The sequence below is a fragment of the Vidua chalybeata genome, chromosome 1 (genome assembly GCF_026979565.1).
Source record: "Vidua chalybeata isolate OUT-0048 chromosome 1, bVidCha1 merged haplotype, whole genome shotgun sequence".
NCBI classification, from domain to species: domain Eukaryota; kingdom Metazoa; phylum Chordata; class Aves; order Passeriformes; family Viduidae; genus Vidua; species Vidua chalybeata.
The window spans coordinates 145,001,325-145,023,536 of record NC_071530.1 but is presented as its reverse complement, the minus strand read 5'-3'; the positions used below and the strand labels follow the sequence as shown (position 1 = coordinate 145,023,536).

At 37.4% G+C, this 22,212-nt stretch overlaps 1 protein-coding gene across 6 annotated transcripts in view; it reads right to left on the bottom strand.

The window, feature by feature from the left end:
• Window positions 1-22,174, bottom strand: part of PHF20L1 (PHD finger protein 20 like 1) — a 54,082-nt gene extending 31,908 nt beyond the window's left edge. The window contains exons 1-10 of one of the 6 annotated variants that reach the window (XM_053958574.1): window positions 22,103-22,123; window positions 21,472-21,496; window positions 20,977-21,082; window positions 13,712-13,883; window positions 13,494-13,578; window positions 12,642-12,730; window positions 10,080-10,142; window positions 6,260-6,467; window positions 5,481-5,612; window positions 523-605 (exon numbers count right to left, since the gene is read on the bottom strand). In XM_053958574.1, the coding sequence (XP_053814549.1) occupies window positions 523-605; window positions 5,481-5,612; window positions 6,260-6,467; window positions 10,080-10,142; window positions 12,642-12,730; window positions 13,494-13,578; window positions 13,712-13,883; window positions 20,977-21,059 (915 nt within the window). In that variant the 5' untranslated portion in view covers window positions 21,060-21,082; window positions 21,472-21,496; window positions 22,103-22,123. Of the gene's footprint in view, window positions 1-522; window positions 606-5,480; window positions 5,613-6,259; window positions 6,468-10,079; window positions 10,143-12,641; window positions 12,731-13,493; window positions 13,579-13,711; window positions 13,884-20,976; window positions 21,083-21,471; window positions 21,823-22,102 lie in introns of those variants that run through there. The other 5 variants (XM_053958566.1, XM_053958558.1, XM_053958589.1 and 2 more) reach the window with 5 other exon arrangements.
• Between the last annotated feature and the right edge of the window lie 38 nt (window positions 22,175-22,212).

Sequence of the window (22,212 nt, the reverse complement as noted above, 5' to 3'; positions counted from 1 at the left end):
AGATCCTTAACATTATTTAAAAGTTTCTTTTTTGTATTTATTAAAATACACACTCTTGCAAAATGTATGGCTCATTGAGCAGTTCATAAAACACATACAAGCCTACAACACCAAATTCTTACAATAGAAAAGAAACTTCTTTCAAAAGAAGTTCTAAGTGATGTCAAAAACCCTGTTTCAAACACAAATCAAATTTGTGTAAGGGCCTGTTTCTAAGCCAGTCATCATTCCAGCTATAAAACTGGACCTTGGGACACTGGTCTCCTCATATTTGTTGCATGGAGACTTTATTTTGTTTTCTGTTAAGTTTTCTAACACAAAAGCTCATTACTGAAATTCAAGTCAACACTGTGTTTAGAGACAAACTCCATACTTCTGGCTCTGCCAGAAATGTAAACATAAGATAAATTTTGAGTTCCCTGTTATATGTGAAGGGGAAAATTTTAATGTTGTAGGTACTACATCTCCATGGCACACTCCAGTGGGAACTTTGCAAAAGAATCAAACTCTACCATTTCATACCTGCTCCAGGACTGGAGCTGTTTCTTTGTTGCCTTCCTTTTTTTCAGCACCATCTGCAACAACAGCTTTGGATGCCAATAAACCTTAGGAGAAAAGTTGCAGATATTTTTAGTTAGAAGTACCTTGCAACAATAATTCATAAAGAAAGATGTAGAATATTGAGACTAGAAATATGAACTGCACAAATCTACAACTGAATCTTTCTGAAATGGCTCCACACAAAGCTGAACACTTTAAATTAGAAAAAGCAAAAAGTTAAAGGACATCCCAACAATGGCATGCTTACACAGGAGGCATTTCTTTGGCATATTTACTGACAAGAAGAAAATCAAATTAACAATTCTAAAATAAAGCTTTGCCATTCTTCCAAAGCTCAAGCACTTGAGCTTTAAACCCAAATGTGTGACACATAAGTAAATTTTGAAATCAGAATTATTTACAAAACTTCTCTCTCTCCCCTTTCCAGTCTATGAGAAATTCACATCAGAATTTGTATTACTACTTCTTAATTATAACACATGCAAAACTTTCTTAGACATAATACAAAAAGGGATTTAATTTCCTAACAAATATTCTCAGCAGTGGAGCTCCCAAATTACCTCCATAAGATGACCATATTGGGAGCAAATAATATATTAGAATATGTAAATTCATTCACCAAGTTATGTAAAATATCACTACTACAAAAAATCTGTAAAGAAAAGGGGAATATAAATACAAGAAATCTTTCTGTCAGCAAAATATGGCAATAGCTTCAGTTGTGCCTCACACAATAACTTTAACTGCCTAACAGTGCAGAGACAGAAGTTCTACACCATTAAGAAAATACAGAACTGATAAAACCTAAAAAACAAATCTGAATAAAAATTTCTAATATTATCTCTGGGAATGTCAATATTAGGAGTGAGGAGTTCAAGTACTCCACATTAACTTCACAAATTCAGAGGGAATTGCTATTGCATTCCATAAAAAATTAGATATGGCCAAAATTAATTTAAGGTTCACAATGTCCATGGAATTATAAATTAGTGAAATGTGGGCTCTCAGGAACTGTTCAAGACATTAAAGCAAAACTAAAAAAATTCAGCATTCAACAGTAAACACCAAGTGTTTTATCTCATTTACTATTTATGTTAGATTAAGTTATGCTTTATTTTAGGTTAACTGAAAAGCAGAAACTTACTTAGTCCTATTAGATAAAAACTAAATTATCAGGTAAGATTTTAATTCTGCATTATACTAAATAAAAGATTTAGGTTTTACAGACTTAAATAAACATTTTAAACTTAAATTATCCCTATCAAGCTGCAAAAATTGCAGCGTTCTTTATCTTTGCAATCATGCATTTGTATCAAAAAGTGTAAAATAATTTTCAAAGTCAAGTGAAGTTGAGTTTTGAATACAAAAAAAAAAAAAACAAACAAAAAAAACAACCAACCAAAAAAAAAAAAAAAAAAAAAACCAAAAAAAAAACCCAAAAAAAAAAACAAAACAAAACCAAACTACAGTTTGTGAGGAAGAGTTTGTGGTTCTGTAAGCCATAGGTTGCCCAGAGAAGAGTGTCCCATCCCTAGGGGAGTTCAAGGCCTGTCTGGATGGGCCTTAGAGAAAGCTGGTCTAGTGGATAATGTTGTAATTAGATGACCTTTAAGTTCTCTTCCAAGACAGACCATTCTGTGATTCTCAGATTCTCTGATTTTTAGTTTTAGCTAGATGATCCCTGCACAGAAATTCAAACTATTAAATCCATCTAGATTCAGATCTGTCAATATATAATCCTTATGATTTCATTTTTCTCTACATCATGAAGTATATTTCTAAGCAGGCACCATGCCTGTAGGACAAAGCATCTTCACAAGCTACTGCACATCAGGACTACAGGTTCACCACCCTGTCTGTAAGAGCACCTAACAAAGCAAAAGCAGGGAGTGGCACAGTGAACCAGGAGTATGTTGTTCTGCAAGCTCACTGCAACCGTTATCTGGTTTTAGGTACCAGCACAGAACGAGAAGACATAGAAGCAAACATTCCAACAGAGGCAAAAACTGATTGGAAGACGACATTAGTATGTGCTTAGCAGGAGATATTCTTCACCTTTGGGAAATGTAATTGCTACCAGTGATAGTAGCAAAAGAAAGGGCAAAGGAAACAACTTTATTTTGTTGAATGGTGAGAAAGAACACCTGATGCAGCTGTGAGCCTTGTGGCAGACAAGAAAACCCTTCTCCATCAAATGCTGAATGCTGAACTGAAAACCAGGGAACATACAGCTTCCTGAAATAGTGTCTTACACTATTTCCCCAATACAGCCATAAAACGTGGTAAACGTTTTCCTAACAGTTACAATTCTTTTATTAATCTGTAGCCACTCCAGTGGGTACACCAGCATGGTTCCCAACCTTCATTCAAATCTAAAAGCCTGTGCTGGAGACAAAAATGTCACAATGCAAGTGTATACTGATATACAATATATTGTATATACAAGCATTTAACACATAGGAAATAAACATGTGACAAGAAAAAATTTGATCATTAGCAGTCACATTTTCAAAATGTACTGTTATAAAAGACTTATTATGGTATGAACTGCAGAAGTGTGTTAATTTGAGAACAGACACACAAAGTTATCTACAAGGCAAGACAAATTTCTTCTCGTAGTTAAAGGATAAGTACACTTTCAGTGAAAGGTAACACATCCTCTGCTAGCCAGGTATGTCTTGTGGAGACAGACATACTTTTTAAAATGGAAACACAGTCAATGGCTGTAAAATCATGGTTTGATGGTTCAGTTCAGTCTGTATGAACCTGTGTCACTACTATGATTCTCATAATGCTCCTAAGGTAGTAAGAATCTATCCACAAGCACAGGCAATACAATTTCTAAAGGTAAAGTTTTTTCAGCCGGTTTTGGTATCTGTTGCTACTAACTGCTATTGGAAAGAAATTAACAGGGCTCTGTCAGTACACAGCTCTAGTCTCTACATCTTATACTACCACCGCTCATGGCAGCAATTAAATTGGAACTTAACTGAAAATGTACATAGCATGGGAAAGGAGAAGAGAAATGAGGGTGATAAATTTGACATCCATTTACAAAACTTGGAACCAAAGAAGGACCCTTCCAGGAATGGCAATCCTGGAGGCAGAAGATGGGTTTTTCTAAAGACTGCTTTCTTTGTATGAAAAGAACAGATCCTTTTCATCCTTTCTTAGATGAAAAGCTGAACAGTGGATGAAAGAGCTGGACATGAGCTGCCAACACTCTCCTGGGCTGCATCAAAAGCCCTGTGGGCAGCAGGATCAGGGAGGTGATTCTGCCCCTCTGCTCTGCTCAGACCCCACCTGCACTGCTGTGTCCAGCTCATGGGTCCCAGCACAGGAAGGACATGGACCAGCTGGAGTGAGTCCAGGGGAGGGACCCAGAGGTGTCAGAGGGCTGGGAGCACCTCTTCTGTGAGCAAAGGCTGAAAGAATTGGGATTGTACAGCTTGGAAAACAGAAGGCTCCAGGGAGACCTTATAGCCTAAAGGGGGTCTACAAGAGAGCTGGAGAAGGACATTTTAGAGGGGCATGTTGTGATAGGACAAAAGGGAATAGATTCAAACCTAAAGAGAGTATGTTTAGATTAGATAGGAGGAGGAAATTCTTTCCTATGAGGGTGGTGAGGCACAGGTTGCCCATAGAAGCTGTGGATGCCCCATCCCTGGAAGTGTGCAAGGCCAGGTTGGATGAGGCTTTGAGCAACCAGGTCTAGTGGAAAGTGTCCCTGCTCATGGCAGCAAGGTTTGAAGTAGATGAACTTTAAGGTCCTTTCCAACCCGAACTATTTCATGATTCATAGCATTTTATTTTTCTGGTTGAGAGACTGAAACAGAACCATTCTCATAAGAAAACTGACTAAACATCCTCCACTGCAGACCAATGAAAGACTGGGTAAGCCAAAACAAGTACAAAAAAAACCTCTCACTATGCAGTTTAGCAAATTTGGTTATTTTTGCTTTACAGAAACAAGAATTTTTATCTACTTTCAAAAAAAATCCCAAGAAAAAAAGCCCCTCTCAATTTGTAGCGCAGAAAAGTTTACCAGCCTTCACACGAAATACTATTGACTAGAATAATAAGTGGAATTAATTTCTATCTTACAGTGTGTCCAAGGGCTCCTCTGTTAAGGGAGGGACTTCACAACTTTTTTCAACCCAGCTTTTGAAATGCACCTGATACTTTCCCAGCACAGGTACAAATATAAGACTTTGTTCTAAATACTAACAGGATGAAAGCTATCAACACAACTTTCTTATTTGGAGGACTATAATTTGAAATAATTTTTTCACAGGTAAGTAAATTTCTACTAAATTCTGGAATAAATGCATTTTTCAGCTTTTAAAGAGAAATTATTTCATTTCCTGTTGTATAGAGTGTATTCTGTAGTAACATCCCTGTTTTCCATTAATATCTTTGAGCAATAAAGATACAGAATGAATGCTTAGACATTGAAAAAAATCAGATCTTTATAGCTTCAATTTGTAGGGATGTTTATTTCCAAGCAACAATTTCACTTCAGGAAAAAATATTTTCTGTTTCTCCACAGCTAACCACAGCTTTAATTTACAGTAATATACAATTCATTACATTATTAAGAAGTTGTATAAACCCAAATTCACCCAATAATGGAAAAAACTGTACATCTAGAGGTAAAATATGCTCAAGAAATTCATCAATTCAGGAGGGCTACTATACTAAAAAACTAAAAAGACCAAGTACAGTCTGTGACCAATTTATGAACCAGGTAGATTTTACCATTTATGAATTCCTTTAAAATTCTAAACAAGTACAGACAGCAATGACCATCTGCCTCATGAATGTGCTTCTATGCAATCTACTTCAGCACCTTCTTTACAAGCATGATTATTTCACTGCATGAAAAAGGAACAAAGTCAACAACAAAAAAAGTCTTTTACCAGTGATCTTGTTTAGGCGAGCTCTCTTTGCCTGAAATGAGTTGCCTAGATTACTTTTCCTCTTGTGTGATAACGTGCTCTCTGCCTGTACAAAGGCCATCTTTGGAACATCCACTACAGGAAATCCTACTTCTAAACACAAGAAAAACCTCATTAACTCACATTTCATAAATGCATAACATTCAAAATATTTAAGTATTTCAGAACTGCTAATAGAATACTGTAGTAAAGAAACTTCAAATGCTTATAAAAAAGGAAAACTATACATTCTGAAGATCTAGAATTACATACTGAAACAATAAAGGGAGATTACCTCAAAATTTGTAATTTTTACTGAATGTTATGAGAAATAAACATTAAAGACTTAAAATGAACAAATCTTATCAACTTAGATACAGTTTCAAACACCCTTGAATATGGAGATATCATGCATATTAGAATTCTTTTTGTCATAAAACACAATCAGGGATTATCTCACAGGTAAGAAAAGATGCAGGAATATCAACCAAACTGTACAATGAAGTCATTAATAAAAAGCCATGTTTTGCTCTTGATAAAGCTAGTCAGAAGTTTAGCACAAGCAGTAAATAATGACTGAACTAAATTTATCTGATAAAAATAGTTTCTGAACCGATTACCATTATGTATCAGAAAGCTATCATAGCAGCAAATGTGACATTTTCCTCTAGAAATATTGTTATTACTTAACTGCAAAATTAGCAACAGGAGTTCAACACTACAGAAAAAAAAAAAATTGTTTTTAGAGGATGTGCTTTTACCAAATGTGTCACTAGATGTAGGCTCCTCTTCCTTTTTTTGGACTTCCTGCATGATTGTAGAGGTTGAGGTTTCTTCCTTTTTTGAAGGGACTTTTAGCCATTTTCTGTCCTCTTTATCTTTATTGCTGTTTGCACTGGTTCTAGGTTTACTTCCTGCTTTGTTCTTGGCTGCTGCTGCAGCAGCAGCTTTGACCAAAGCTATCCAATCCTCCAAAAAGGAAAAAATGGTGAGTAAGTATTATAAAGTGCCTAAGACTCAAACAGAAAATACTCATAAACCCAGTGAACTTTATCTAGAAATGTTCAAATGAAATTAATTTATTTTTATGGTTACTACTCAAAGAGTGGTAAAATCGGCCTTCCCAAATTTCCAAATAAACTTGAAGTATTATCAGTATGTCACATGGACAGAAAGAAAAAACATCTTTCAAAGAAACCACTGTATATAGAATTCTGGCTGTACACATTCCCTGTTAAATTACTTTTTGTGTCATTGCTTTAGAAACCCAAGAGCTCCCAGTCCCAGAAGATTGACATTTTTCTTACCCTTCTGGCTCTGAAACACACAATTCCATAGTTGTTGACCTATTATGCAAAGCTACAGTCGCCTCAAAGCAGTGTCCAGCTGCATGGAATTCCTCCTGAACTAAATTGATAAACCAGGGATAACTCCTACCTCATTACACCTTTGTTTCTAGAGCAGCTACAAACTCTTTTACTCTTTTTGTATTACATGTTACAGGTTTCACTCACTAACTTCAATGAAGTACTCTATAAAATGTCTGAATTTCACAATCTGTATTTAAGGTAATTAAGCATCATTTTGCGTAATTGCTTATTTGTACCATACGGAAACATTCAAAGGGTAAACAATACATCCCACTCTCATCTACTTTTTGGCACTTAGACCAAGTCAAGCCACCCTACAAGCAAATGGAGAGAGCTTCCTAGGCTGAGCCAAGCTCTTACCACTAGTTTAGAGCAATGTGACTACAGCCATATGTCTCCTGAATGTCAGGGATCAATCTGACTGCAAACACTGTAACTTGATCCTTTTGACTAAAGTATTTTTTAAATTTTCTATAACACTGAGGTACAGAATTCTTCTGTGGAGAAGTTATGTGCAATATAGAAGGCAGTAGAAATGATCAACCAGTCAGAATGAAGCATCTGAGTGCTCTGAATTACAAGTACTACCACACACAAAAAAAAAAAAAAATGAAAAAGACTTTTTGTCTAGTTACCCATGAGTGCTTCACAAATTGTGCTTTTTTTTTTCCCCAACTGCACACAGACTATTTTATTCTGGAATATCTCCTTGCTGTTATGTCATCACATGAGATAGCTAAAGTAGAATGATTTTACAAATCTTGTTCTAATGCAACTGTTTCCCCACTCATTATATATTATAAGCCTTTCAAGTTTCTGTTCTGTTGAGGGTTTCTTTGCCTTCTTTGACACATGAGGAAATCATAACACAAATACAGCGTATTTGTGCAATACATACTCCTCCTTGCATTATGCTTTTCCTTTTCCGTAGTTCAATACTTCTGAATCACTGCTTTATAAGGGTCATGTCTCTTCTTTGCACCAACTTAGGTCCTTAGAAACAACAACAGTTTTGATTCCTCTAAGATAAAGTGTTCCATGTCCACACTGTCAATGCAAGATGCAGACACTCACACTAGCCAGCAGCAAAGTTTGGAAGCACTTTGGCAATGCTCACACAACAGGCAACTACTGAGGCCACGTGGTGACATGCCAGCACAAACGAGCGTGTCTAAATGCCAGCTGCATAGTCAGTCAAAAGCACACCTCTCTTTTGGCCAGCCACCTATTAGCTCCAGTCCATCCAGAGCCTTGCCCATCCAGCAGGACAAAAAAAGGATTGAGCTAGTTGTGGTGCCAAGGAATTAGGAGACCTGAGAGTAGAAGTCTTACACTGTACCCTGGCTAAGGGTGAAGAGGATCAGTAACACGGCTGGAGATTAGATCTTATGATAAAAGTGGGAATGGGAAGTAGTGCAGCCTGCGTCAAAACAGCTTCTAAAGAGCATCCTAATTTTCAGTCAAGCTAAGCACCCTGATTCAGAAAATAATAAGCTTCAAAAGACAATGCTGAACCAAGTATCCTGGTCTAAGCGCAGCTGGTGCAACATGGAAAGGAGTTTTGTGATTTTCTTTGTATTTTATTTCACTATTTGGATACTATTCTTACAACATGGAGCTTACACCAGCAGGACATATAACGATGAAGCAAACAAGGGTTGAACATTCAGAAACCAGAGAAGAGAGACATTAATTATGGTGACAGTTACACTTTTTTTCCTAGATTAACATGTAAATTTAAACTCCGTGAAAAGAACCTGAAGCAGCTGGGATGGTCAAAATTAAAATGAGAGATTCCTTCCAACTTAAAACAACTTTGTGATTCTGAATCATTCAGAAACTCTGTGGGTCCATTTTTGTTTTGGCTCTGGAGTAAGCACACACGCACTAAAGTGACACAGTTAATGCCTGCTTTTTAACCATGAATTGCTGCTGAGTGATTGCTCAGCAGCACAGCTCCTGACATGTGAGAATTATTTAGCATCTAAGATGGTAATGTGACTATATTTCTTTTGTAGAGCCCAGGAATTCCTCCTTCAAAAGGATACATTTGTGTCTTTTTCAGAATTTTTACCAAGAAATTAACAAAACAATTGAAGAATAATAGTGAGATCCTAAAGCATGATAAATTCTGAAATCTGCCTCAAGGTAATAGTATGGTATCTATTCTATCAACCATAATAACAGGACACTAAATATCACAGGAATCACAGAAACTAGTCACAAATTTTAATAGTAGGAAAATTTCCCAGATCATACAAAGCCAAGGGCCCAAATATGAACACATTAGAAATTAAGAGTAAAAGCAAAATCCTTCTAAGAGAAGTTTTCCCTACTTTTCTTTCATTTCCTGACATTGTCTCCCTATTGGAAGAAGTTGTGTAACTCTGAACCAGCTACTCTGCACCATCCAGCCTGATTTCCCACTTCCCTCAGTATCTCACCTCAGTGAGCTTCTCATTTACATATGTAACTTCAAAAAATATAGAATAAAATACGTTCAAAAATGTGTATTTACTTCTTTTTCTTTCTTACTAAAATTCAGCTTTCAAGTAAGCTGAGAAAACTGACAGGAGAATAGTAATGACCCACAGCAGTTAGAAAACAAAGCATTACTTTATGACTACTGAGGAAAACTGTCATTATGCTAATTAGATTCACTAAATCAAAACACAGGAAATTGCACGATCAAGAAATACATCAGCATAAATTACTTAACGGCCTTACACATCAATTGGCTAAAAAACTTGTATTTTAAAATATTCCTTGTGTAACCATAATCCTGCAACAGTGGGAAGGCAAAACAAGAATAATTTCCAAAATCCAATCCTTGCGTCAGCAGCAGAATTCACACATACATCGCTCTCCCTTCACCTGCCTACAACCACCAACTTTTTGCTTCCCCACAGTTCTAAAGATTCAGCTGCTTTTTCCTCTTCTGTCACACCATAACTTCCAACTCCCACACATCCATGCATACACATACATAAAACATGAATCTATTGACTGGCTGATTCCACATCAAGCCTGGATTCCTTACCCTCACCTTTCAATTCTACAGTCTGCCCCACCTACATCTTGGCTCACATTGTCTCCTGTCACATCTTCTTTTTTCCTCTGGCCCATTCGCAAATCCATGCTTTTTCCTCAGCTTCCTCTTCCTGTGTGCCAAGTCCCCTCCCTCTCCTTCAAATCCCTCCTCAAAACTCACTTCTTTTGGTTCGATTTCCGTCACTAATCTCAGCTCCGGCGCTATCTGCTCCCTCTCGCGCGCCTGATTACATCGAAGATAAAACAAAAAACATGAAACAGAAAAAGTAAGTTATCCAAATACTTCATGTGTGCTCTCATAAGGGCAGTCTCAATATCCCTTTTTTCCCCTCTCTGTACTACAGTAGTCCCAGACCTGTGCGATTTTGATTAATTTGTGCTTGTCTGAACCACAGCTGAGCCTCAAGAGTCATTGCACTGAGACAGAAATATTTTTCACTCTTTAAAAATTTTGCCTTTCCACCCTCATTACTGAATTTTATTAAAACACACTTCTGCTGCAACTCAGAAATAGTTTGAGTGCTACAGCACTTACAGTCTCTTCCTTCAAGTCACACTAAGCTCAAATCAAAGTATTAACTAATCTCTATCTCTCTCCAAGCAATTTGAATTCTGCATGCTTAGCACACACCTTCCATAAAGATCTTAAAATTTGTTAGATTTATTGATGTACTAGAACTTGAAGTATCTTAAGCTTACACTCCTCTCTGGAAATGTATTTTTTAGTTTGGATACACATAAAATATAAGTTATAAGTTTAAATGAAGCATGAAGTGTTGCATCTGACAACTCTACTTAATTTTTTCAAATCAGTTTACAGTCTTGGCATTTTCGCAACCTATACATAGATTTCAGCAAATATTTTCTTACAAAATAAATAATGGAAAAGAACAAAAACATCCATGGGAGTTTGAGGCTTAAACAAAGCTCAGTCTCAGATAACTGATTTTCAACCAAATCTTAGTTCATGTTTTCATTCTGAAATAACACAAAAACACTTACAAAAACGAACATTTTTCCATTGCATTATATGAAAAAGAAGTTGCAAGAAAAATTATATCTTTGCCTTTGAAAGCTACAAACTTTCATGCTTATTTCTTATTTTTCAGGATTAAATGCTACAATTAATTAGTATCAATCACCATTACAGAAAGCAGAGTTCGAGTTGCTCTTGTATCCAGACAACTTAAAAATTCTAAATCCATCTCACAAAGTGTAAATTTGTGCCCCCAATTCCTTCTCAAGATTTCACTGAAGCAGCCTACATTCAACCCCCAAGATGCATAAGTGGCACCACAACTCTCAACTACTGAGAAAAATTAGAAATAACAGATGAGCTGGACTGCCACCAAACAAGTCTGGACAACATAATGGTTGTGAAGTAATGGATTTACTGTTTTTTTTTAAAGCTGAAATTGCCTATGGCCTAAAGAGTAGTAACTCAAGATTAGACACAACATTGCTCCCTAGAAAAAGCACAGGACAGAATCAGGGAGCTCTTTCCACTGTAACAAAAGGCTTATTTCTTTTCAGTCACAAACACATTACCCAAGTTTTGCTTTTTGTAAGTAAAAGGAACACTCAAGCTTCCTAACTTACTGTCATATTAACAGTATTCCTTGAAATACTACACACTGGTTCAACAGAGTTACTGTAAGACTGCAGCAAGAAGCCAGGGTTAGTGTGACTATAGATTTCAGTTTAATCTCCTTCAGGAAGCATCTTTTAAATAATGCAGTGGTGTCTGCACCAAGTTCCAGTGTCCCTTGCATAGTGGATCAACCCTACCATACAGCTACCTTTACCCTGAAGGCCAGAACGTGGAGATGCTTTCAAGCCAATTCAATTATCCATCTGCTCTGGTCACAATAGGGCTGGCTACAATGGTAATTATGAAATATTTGAAGTCTGCAAAGTTAAGAGTATTCTGAAGAAAACTAAGAGCAAATAAAGACTAGTTTTCATGGATTTTGTCTCAAATAGTTTCAGTGGAGTAATTTCTCATTAAATATGAAAACACAGTTACCATGCAAGATAAATGCAATGGCACATGTACTGAAAGCACGTAAGAGTTTTCAATGACGTTTCCCTTTCACAAGTAAAGATAGGCCTAGTGACTAAATCATGTCTTCTGCTTCAGAATCTCCCTCAACTTCTATTCAGCATCTCTTCTTTATCAGCAACTGGATGTTATAAGAGACAAAATACTTATCTGATTGCCTGAAAGTTCTGATACAGGGGGTAAAAACCCCAAAGTCATGTTTGCAGTAACATGTGGGCAAAAAGCTCTCATAGTAGCAAACAAAAGACATGGGGAGAGAGTGAGGAATAAATAAAATTAAAAAAAAAAAAAAATCAACAGCAGCACAGACTGCTGATAAGCTAAAGCTTTTTTCCTGAAAAGATACCAGAGAGAAAAGTCATTGGATGTCCCTGGTTTTGTAAACTCTGTAAGACAAGGCCTTGTGAACAGATTAGTTGGCAATGGAGTGTCCAGCAGCCAGACATTTCAGTGAGGCAAGGCCGCTTGAGCAGCATACTCTGAGGCATCATCCATAAACAGGTGAAGCAAGGCAGTGCAGGGCCTAGAATAAAGACTAATCTAAATCTAGTTTGCTACTGACACTTCTATGGTCTCATGATATTAAAACAAACAAACAAACAATGAAAACCGAAACAACTACACAAAACCTAACAAAGAAATTGCTTTAAGTATTCTTACCTGCCCTTTTGCATCCTCTGGCATAGATTTGATATGCATCCTTTTAAGACATCGAATAACACCATCATAGAATTGCACTGTGAATGTTCCTAGAAATGATTGATGATCATTATGAGTACTCAAGAAACAAACACACTTTGTTACTATGAAAGCTTTATGTTTTGCATGTTACTTTGTATGACAAGAGCAATCAAGTGTTACCACCAGTCAGGAGCAAGAGAGGTACAAAAAAACAAAACATGGCCTCAATGAAACCCTGCTTTAATACAGTTACTCTTTGTCCAGCTGGGCAATTTCAAGTATGTTTAAACTATTGAGTCACTTCTGCTCATAATTCATTGAAATAGTTATGTAATGTTTAAGATGCTGCACTAGGGAAACAGTTCAACTTTCATCCAAGTCCTCATTTGCTCTAAACTACAGTGAAAATGTTGATTTCTTATGCTCATTAGAAATATCACCATTGTGAAGTATTTAATCTGTGTTCCTTGATTTTCCTATTATGATTGTTTTTCTTCAATAAAGAGAACTAAAACACTTGTGAAAATTTAAATAGAACATTAACTGAAATCAACAGTACAAAATACTCCTAAAACTCTGCACAGGAGCTTCTGATCACTGAAACAGTAAAAACATTTAAAAAAGCATTTTGTCTTCTAGGAGGAATTTCAGTTTTCAAATTTGATACAGATAAAAGACAAACATTTTACTAAATTAAATACATAAAAACATTTTCATTTAATATTGGGGCAGAGAGAAAAACTTTATAGCCATATCACTTTTTTAAGCAGACTAAATCTACAGCACAGCATTTTCAAGCAGACCTTACCAATGGAACACTGCAATACATACCCTCTTTATTAATTGCTTCAATCTTTGCAGGGTAATATCGACAGTCTGTCCAACGAGCTAGGACTTCTTCTCCAGGTTTAAAATCCTATTTTAAACAAATTTAGTAATTAATTTTTTTTTTCCCTAAAAATTAAGGATTATGTGCTAGAGAGTTTTAATGTAGGAAAACAAGTAGAGCAGTTTACAAAAGTCAAAGATAAAATAAATGTACCACTTACAACAAATTCTTCATCATCCTTCAGCCCCTCTTTCCTTAATGCTGGTCGCTCCAAAGGTCGCAACCTGTTGCTGTCCCAGTAAATCCACTCATCGTAGCGATGGCTCCAGCGTTCAAAATGCACCAACATCTTCCCCTCTTCATAATCTATCTTCTCAATTCGAGATGGATACCTGGAGTGTTAAACAAACTGCTAAGTCTCAAAGGTTTCTTTCTTGGTTTAGTACAATAGTGCCTATATGACCTTCCAGAAAGTTGTATTAACACTTCGTACTGAAAACTTTCTAAGTCTGAAAAAGGCTAAGTAACTAAAACAACTGGATAACATTTAGTTCAAGAATCTATAAACAACATTGCAAATTGGAATCAGGCAGAATTCAGCTCCTTCTGCCCTTCAGAGAAGTAGTGAAACAGATTCAAAAGTGCACAGAATCTCATAAAAAAAAGAAAGTTAATCACATCACTGATTTTTTTTACCAGCATTTATATTCAGGCTGCTCTAAAGTCAACAGCATGTATGGAAAAGACCACAGGAAAAGGACAGCTGCCTTTAACTTTCACAACCTGTTTTTCAAACCAAGTACTACTGTGAACCAATAGTAAAAGAGCAGAGCATGAGCAACCAATTTCCAATCTTACTGCAAATTCTTTAGCTAGAAAGGCAACTGATATATATAGGGAACCTGTCAACACCATCAATTTTGAATATAATCTCTCCAAAATACTGATTGTGCTCTTAAAGGAGTCTCTAACACTATGTTCTGACTAAAATATAAGTCATCAGGAAGTACAGGCTTCTAACTGGACCTGCACATTAAAACAAAAGATGTCAATCTCAATTTGCTCCTTCTTTTCTCCTGTCCTACTTCTTCAACTGCAGTGATGTATACAGCTTCCCAAGATTTAAATATCTCAGGAGCTACTGATTAAGAAAATGTCTCTGATTAGGTTACTACTGCAGCCACATTTCACCCTCACATCGGAATTCAGAGACAGTCCAAGCTCTTGTATTTCTCTCACGCATATATTTCAAAAACACTAAATATTTTTATAACCATTTTTTAAGTCCCCATCTTTTTCTCGCTGAACTCCCAAAGAAACCCACAAAGTCTTAGTCTAAAATTGAAGCCTCTCATTTGCCACTCCCCTAATAAAATCTTTTTCAAGTCACTTTTTCAAGTTTTTCAAAGAAACAAGATCAGCCTCTCTTCCCCCTCTAAAGTAGACTGACAACAGCAATCTAACAAGAAAGGTGGAGCTGATGATCTACTGCATTAAAACAGAATGTAAAACTCATGGGTCAAACCTGTATCCCAGCAGCAAAATTCTAGTTTAACTTTGAACAAGGCTTCAAGAAAATAAGTCAGCCATGAGATGGTTTTCCTAAGCCCTGCCTCTGATTATAGTTTCTTTTTAAGTCCATATGCTGCTACACTTAGAAATTTTATTATAAAATTTCTAGGGTTTTTTTTCCATCTTCCAGAGTGTTCCAGTTCCAGACTTAGAACTTGACACTAAAATACCAAAATAAGCAGGAAGAGGAGCAAAGCAGAGGAAAAAGTCAAGTTACTGTTACAACAGCAAGTGTGTAAGAAACCTGTAACCTAAAGGAGTTCCAAGTAGAAGGACGACACAGAAGATATTTAACTGAGGGAAAAGAAGGAAAAACACCAGAAAAGCAACAGGAGAGAAAGTTCATTTTGCAACAATCAGAAATGGAAGCCAAGAATGGTGATGCCCTTTCCCAGTAAAGTTTGAAATTTTAGGTTTATTGCATGCCAGCCACCAGTGATGCAAAACTATGGTTGTTTTACAAAATTCAGGGCCAACCAGCTGAAAGAGAATTCTCCTTTTCCTACATATCTCCAATGCAAACAATCTGCTCCCACTATGGCACATCCCTATAGCAGTTCCCTTGTCATGGCCAGGGGCTTGCTCTGGTCAGCAGCAATCAAGACACCATTCCAAGCACTTTGTGAGAAGAACAAACCACATAAGAGGGGAAAGTAAAATTCAGAGCAGAGTTTAGAGACAAATATTTTCAAATTAAGATAATTATAAAGAAAATTCAGCAAGCCAAGAATCAAGACATTAATATATGTACAAAATCAAAGGTTAGCATCATTTAATAAAAGAAGATGTGCAAAATATTAATTGTCATTAGAGATCACTTTAGATGAGACATGAAGCTCAAGGTATTTACAGGTTAATTTCTCTTTGCTAAATACAATTTCTGCTATCAATGTCTTTCTAAAATCCATGATATGTCCACAGAGATGGAACTGCCCAAGCCATGTGCAATTAGTTATTAGGTAACCCAAACACAACTCTCTATTTAGCAACAAACTATTATCCTCAATTTCCACTAAATTTAGCCACACATTGTGCCACAAATATGTACAAACAGTAATATTTCACAATACTGATCCCACAGTGGAAAAGACCAGAACATATGTATTGCAGAACTTACTCTTGTAAATTATCCCCTGCACAAAAAGATCTTTCTGGTAATTTTGTACTTTTACTGAAAAGAATAAATTTAATGAATTATAAAGATTAATATGAAGATTATTACATTTCATACACTTCAGAACTTTTATGTGGAAGTTCTTTCCATCATAAAGTTACAATTAGGCATTTGAAGACATACTGCAAAAGGAGGCAAAGATACCATTCTTTACAGTACCAAAGAATAATAATATCAAGGCCAAAACAACTTTCCAGTCAGGTTAATTCCCCCTGCAAGTAAGCCACACTAACTCATAACAATGAAACTGATATACAACTGGATTTGACAACACTTCATCAGCACAAACCAGAAAAAAATCACTCTTAAAAAAAAAAAAAAAAAAAAAAAGACGACCAGCACACCAAAACTCAGTAATTAAGGAGTTTCTTTGTTTCTTTTATGGGAAGAAACAATATTCTGCAAATTTTGGGTGAGCTTTTTCAAAAAGGTGTTAGAAAGAACATGTAGTAATCACAAATGAAATTTCATCCAAATTTCAAGGGGGTTTGCTCTTGCTTTTCAAAGAGAGAACAAGAGAACTGCTCTCAGCTGAATTTATTTGCCCAGTTTACACACCGCACACCTTCCATTCTCAGGTTCCAATCTTGGCGATTCCAACCCATTAGAATTACGCAATATTTTTGGAAAGCCTCAGAATTTGATATGGCTTAAAAACTTATACTATGAAGCCCTGGTCACTCAACAAGAGTGTTTTAACATTTATACAATAAAAAATAATTGAAAACTTCCCACTTCATTTCTTGACAGTGTAAAAAAAAAAACCACCGATTTTTTCCAATGCACTCAACAGACATTAAAAACCACACAGACAGCACTATTTTTTTACATCATCCTTCTAACCCTTTAAAAGTGACCAAAAAGTGGTGAATTGCCTTGTGAAGTGGGACAATAGGCATTTCAAACTGTAAAAAAGATACAAAAACATTAAGAAATTTGCTCAAGTTTGTACCTACAGTCTACAAACACACTCATACTTCTTGCCTTTGCAACACTGGTTTAAAAAGTGCTTCCTTCTATCTCATAGAGGATATAAAACCAAATACCCTCCATACTGACTTCTCACAAATAGTGTTCTAGTGTCTGCAAAATCTGCAAACATCTATTTCTAGGTCCCCACATTTATTATACATATATTATATTAAATATAAAGCAGACTTTACTTCCCTTTCAAACACCTGCCAAGTAACCCAGTCAACTGAAATCCAAAGCAAGGACTGTACCAAGTAAGACTTCTCAAAGTCTTTCAGGGAAAAGATTTCCTCCACTTGAGGGGGGGCGTGGAAATCCATCCAGATAATCAAATATACTGAGAGGTAGTACTGTTGTTCCAACAACTAACCTGTTTTAGAGGGGTTGTTTCCATTCCAGAAACCAGGGCCATCCATCTGTACTTTATTACCTAACTTAAGAGTTTAGACCGAGCAAATTAAGAAAGACTATGGTCTCAGAAAAACAACAGGTTTTCTTCAAATCAGTATCTGCTGCTTACAGGACAACTAGTAGAGAGCTACAGCCAAAAAAAAACCCACACAAAAATATTAAAAAAGTAAGAGATGCATCCTTAAATACATCAGCTTTGCAGGGACAGTGTCCTACTTGTGGGAGCTGACAGCTCAAGAACTGTCTTACACACAGACATGCACTTGCAGGTAAGTGCAGCTCTACTGCTTTTTCATTTGCTCTGTCAGCAAAGAAAGGCAGAAGAAGGTGTATGCACATGTATCAGTTTATGTATGAGATCACAGGGGAATTCAAACTGAAAGCAACCTCAGAAAGCCTTTAGTCCAACCTCCCACTCAAAGCAGGGTCAGCTATGGCAACAGGCCAAGTTTTCCAATGTTTTATCCATCCCAGTCGTGAAAAGCTCCCATGCTGGAGACTCCACAAACTCTTCAGGCAACCTGATCCACTGCTTGACTGTCCCAAGAAGAAAAAGATTCTCCTTGAACTTAGTCTGAATATCTCATTTCAGTTTGCAACTGTTGTCTTGCCCTCTAACTACCTGTAGGGTTTGGCTAAGTCTTGTTGATAACAGCCCTGTAGGTATCGGAAGGTTGACAGTGGGATTTCTGAAGCCTTCTCCAAGCTAAAGAAGTAATTTCCTCACTCTGTCTTTATAGATCATACATTCCTCCAGCCCCTGATCATTTCACATACATAGTAATTTTCTATTTTATAATTTTCAATCCCATCTCATTCATTATCTGCTGCAGATGATCAGTTTTGATTAGAGCTGCAGTTCATAGTTTGCTTTAGCAAATTTAAATGGAACAAGTGGTACAAGTTCTTTACACAAGATGATCCCCTGCAACAGCATAACTGCTGTACTTGATAAGGCAGCAATTGCAGTTACCTCCACAATAAAGCAAAACTAAACATGCTCACTGACAGCCTGTCTTGTCTTTGCTGAACAGTTTGACCAGGCTTTCTTCTACTCTGCCACAGTACATGACAAATGACACCAGTGATCCAAACACCAACTGCAAAAACTTCATTTAAAACTACAGGGCTTTAAAGCAATAAGTAGTCAAGGCACACCGATGACTCCTCAAAACTTTACAGAACATAAATGAAAGACCAGATGCCAGGAGTTCAATTTCAGCAACTACTACACAGTTGAAAATTAAAGACCTGCAAAAGTACCTCAGAAAACAAAAACATACTTTACTGTATTTTTTCTCACATCCCCTAGAAGCCTTTCTTGATTAACATTTTAAATAGTCATGATCATTAGATGACAGCAAGCTTTCAGAAAAATGGAGAAAAAAAATAAAATTTTTAATTTTAAAAGCTATTTTTCAGCAAGTGTTCTCAATTTGTCACTTGCAGAAAGACTGAGCTAAGCAATGACAATGATCTTCAATTTGGCTATTGTTAAAAAATAATAAAGAGATTTCATGTAAGTTCAGCAAATTTATTTTCTTTGAAGTATGTATTTCTGCATGCAAATTAGCAGAATGCATACAGATTATATTTAGAAAGAATTTTAAAAACATCCACCTCCCCCTTATGCAACAGAAAGCCAACTAAAAAAAAATCCCATAGACTATCATTGCAACCCTTGACACCCTAATAATAGCACAACAGTAGATTTTCTGTCACAAGGTATTTGGGTTTGTATTATTAGTTCATTTTATATTACTAGTTCATTTGAAATACAGTCCTGTTTTCATTGTTGCTGCAACTGCTAAATTTTGATATTAACTTTCTTCTGTATATGGCACCACAATAGTTTACATGTATTTAAACTTGACCTGGGTCTACCTGGTGGTACAGGTAATGAATCCAATCCTGGAAAGTTCAGGATAAATTCTATTCTTCCTGAAAACACCCAGCAACTCAGCTGCAGAGCTTGTGACATGGCCATGCCTGACAATCCAAACCTAGACAAGAACTCCAGCACTGACATGCAACCCTTCCCTGGAAAAAGCTGGGCAGGTCTGACACAAACTATACACTGGACAGTCAGTGATATTTTTTGATACTATTATGCTATTTTTACGTATTAAATTTTGTTACCTGATTACATAACCAACTACCTCTAGTCACAGAAGATGCCATAAAAAGTTTTATTGCTCTATTTTGGATATTTTCCTTATACTGCCACTCAGTTACAGAATCAGTGTGCTGAAAACCCAGTCTACAGCAACAGGTAAGAACAACAATAGTTCTATAAACCAAGTCCTTTAGAGTCCATTTATTAAGACGAACACTCTTCCTATAATTAAAATCAAAGCTCTACAAATAAAAAGTTTGACCCAACTTTTTATACAGAGCACATAACACTGGAGCAGACACGTCAATAATACACAGACTTCTTTCTCACATCACCTGGAGTTAACAGGATCAGATATTTACAGGAACATGCTGAGCTCTCCAGGAATACAACAGAAAAACAGCTACACACCTCTACATTTCCTAACCCTAATAAATCGGAGGGCAGCTAAGAAAAAACTTCTAAGTAGAAGCATCAACTACTTCTGTCACCTACTTTAACAAAACCAGGGATTTTTCAAACTCAACTAGCATGGCCAGCACACATCAACAAATTAGCCCACTTGCCTTAATAAAATTTTTACTAACAATTTTTTTCATCAGAACAGCTCCTTTCACAATACACATGCTGTGTAGCATAGTCCTTGCGTCCACAATTCCCATTTTATAGGCTTTGAATTCACAAAACACCTGGATGGTTGCAGAGTCACAGTTTGAAGCACTTCATTCCTCCAGCTGTTTAATAAAAACACAACTGTATCTGCCTATCCCATGAACTCCAATTCAGGATGTGGGTTTGCTTTTTTTTTTTTTTTTTTCTAGAGTCAGTTTTGTGGACCTGTCAAGTGTGACAACTGAATACAAAACAACTCCCCTTGCATGCCTTCAAATGAAGACAAAAGAAGTCTTTGATCATGAAGTTTGCCTCACTGACACACTGATCACCTCGGCCATGACACTGAATTCCACAGGACTCCAGAAAGGCTCTTTGCTTATTACACCTGCACAAGCCACTAAGAGCAAATAAACACAGACCCACAGAAAAGTTTAGCTCAACTTCTGAAGTGAGAATATTTTCCTAAAAGCTAATATTTTTAACAGACTTAGGTGGAAATTCATAAAGTTAATGTGAGGAAATTGTCAATTAAAGGGTGCACTGGTTTTTATAATGAGTTATCAAAGCACACAAACTACACAAAATAATTATGCTCTCAGCAAATACTACACAATGCCTTCCGTACCATTTTTGCAAATAGTCCAGTGCCTCCAAACGAGCACCAATCTCAAATGTGATTCCAGGACGATTTGGAGGCTTTTTACTCATCTTGATATTGTCTTTTTCACCACCTTTGAAGGAAGGAAAAAAATTGCATTAAAACACATTATGTTGTTTCAAATGTGTCACTGACAGCAAATGTATTCCAGAGGGTGAAAAGATGCAAAATTTTGATCCTGACTTTGTATTAACTGCGTAGCTTACAGAAATACAGTCAGGGCCCCAAAAAAAAAACATCAAAAAACTTTAATATATACTTTTATTCCTATTTTTTCCCATCAAAAATATCTGTTATCAAACTTAAGTAAAAAAATAGTGAGAAAAAAAGCATAGTACTCATCTCTGAAATTGTACTAGACTGTAATTTCTTCACATAATTTTTAAGCAAAATTTTAATTTACCTATAGTTAACATGTGTGCTCTCCTCGGGTGAAGAAAACACAAACCAAGAAAAACTTACCTTACCAAGAACAGATAAACATGGCCTAAAGGACAAGTAAGATAAAATTAGCACAATCAAAAAATAAACAAAACCCCATCTTGAGTATTTCTATGCACTCTGGAGTCGCACTCACAGCACTGAGTTTCAATCACAACTGGCTTCTAATTTTATTTTGTAGCTCAGTCGCTATCAAAAAATAAAAATAAAAAAAAAAACCTCTCCGTGCAACTACTGTCGCTATCACCTGCGGTGCTCCCTGTACCAGCCCAAGCCCACTTGCCGAGCGGGAGTGCCGGGATGCGGGGTCGGAGCCTCCCAGCCCCGCACTGCGGGGGGAGCGACACCCGGCCCCCCGTTCTCCAGCGGGGCTCCCCTGCAAGCGCCGGGAGCGCGGAGCCGCAAGGGGCGCAGCCCAGCCGGGCCGGGAGCGGGAGGGCCGCGGCCCGGCGGGGACGCAGCGCTCGGCACAGCGGGGGAGGCCCCGCCGGACCCCCGGCCGCGGGCGGGGCCCGGCGCGAGCAGAGCCGCGGGCGCCGCCCCGCCAGGCCCGGTCGGCTTGCGGGGAGGGGCGCCGGCGCCCCGTGGCCCGCGCTCCCTCCGCATTCCCTCCTCGCTACCCCCGCGCCTCCGCCGCGCTGCCGGCCCTTACCGCCCGCTCGGCTCGCTCGGGGCCCGGCGCGGCTGCCGCGGGCTGTCCGGCACGGCCGCCCCTCACCGCCCCATCCTGCCCGCGCCCCGCTCGCGTCACCGCCGCGCGAC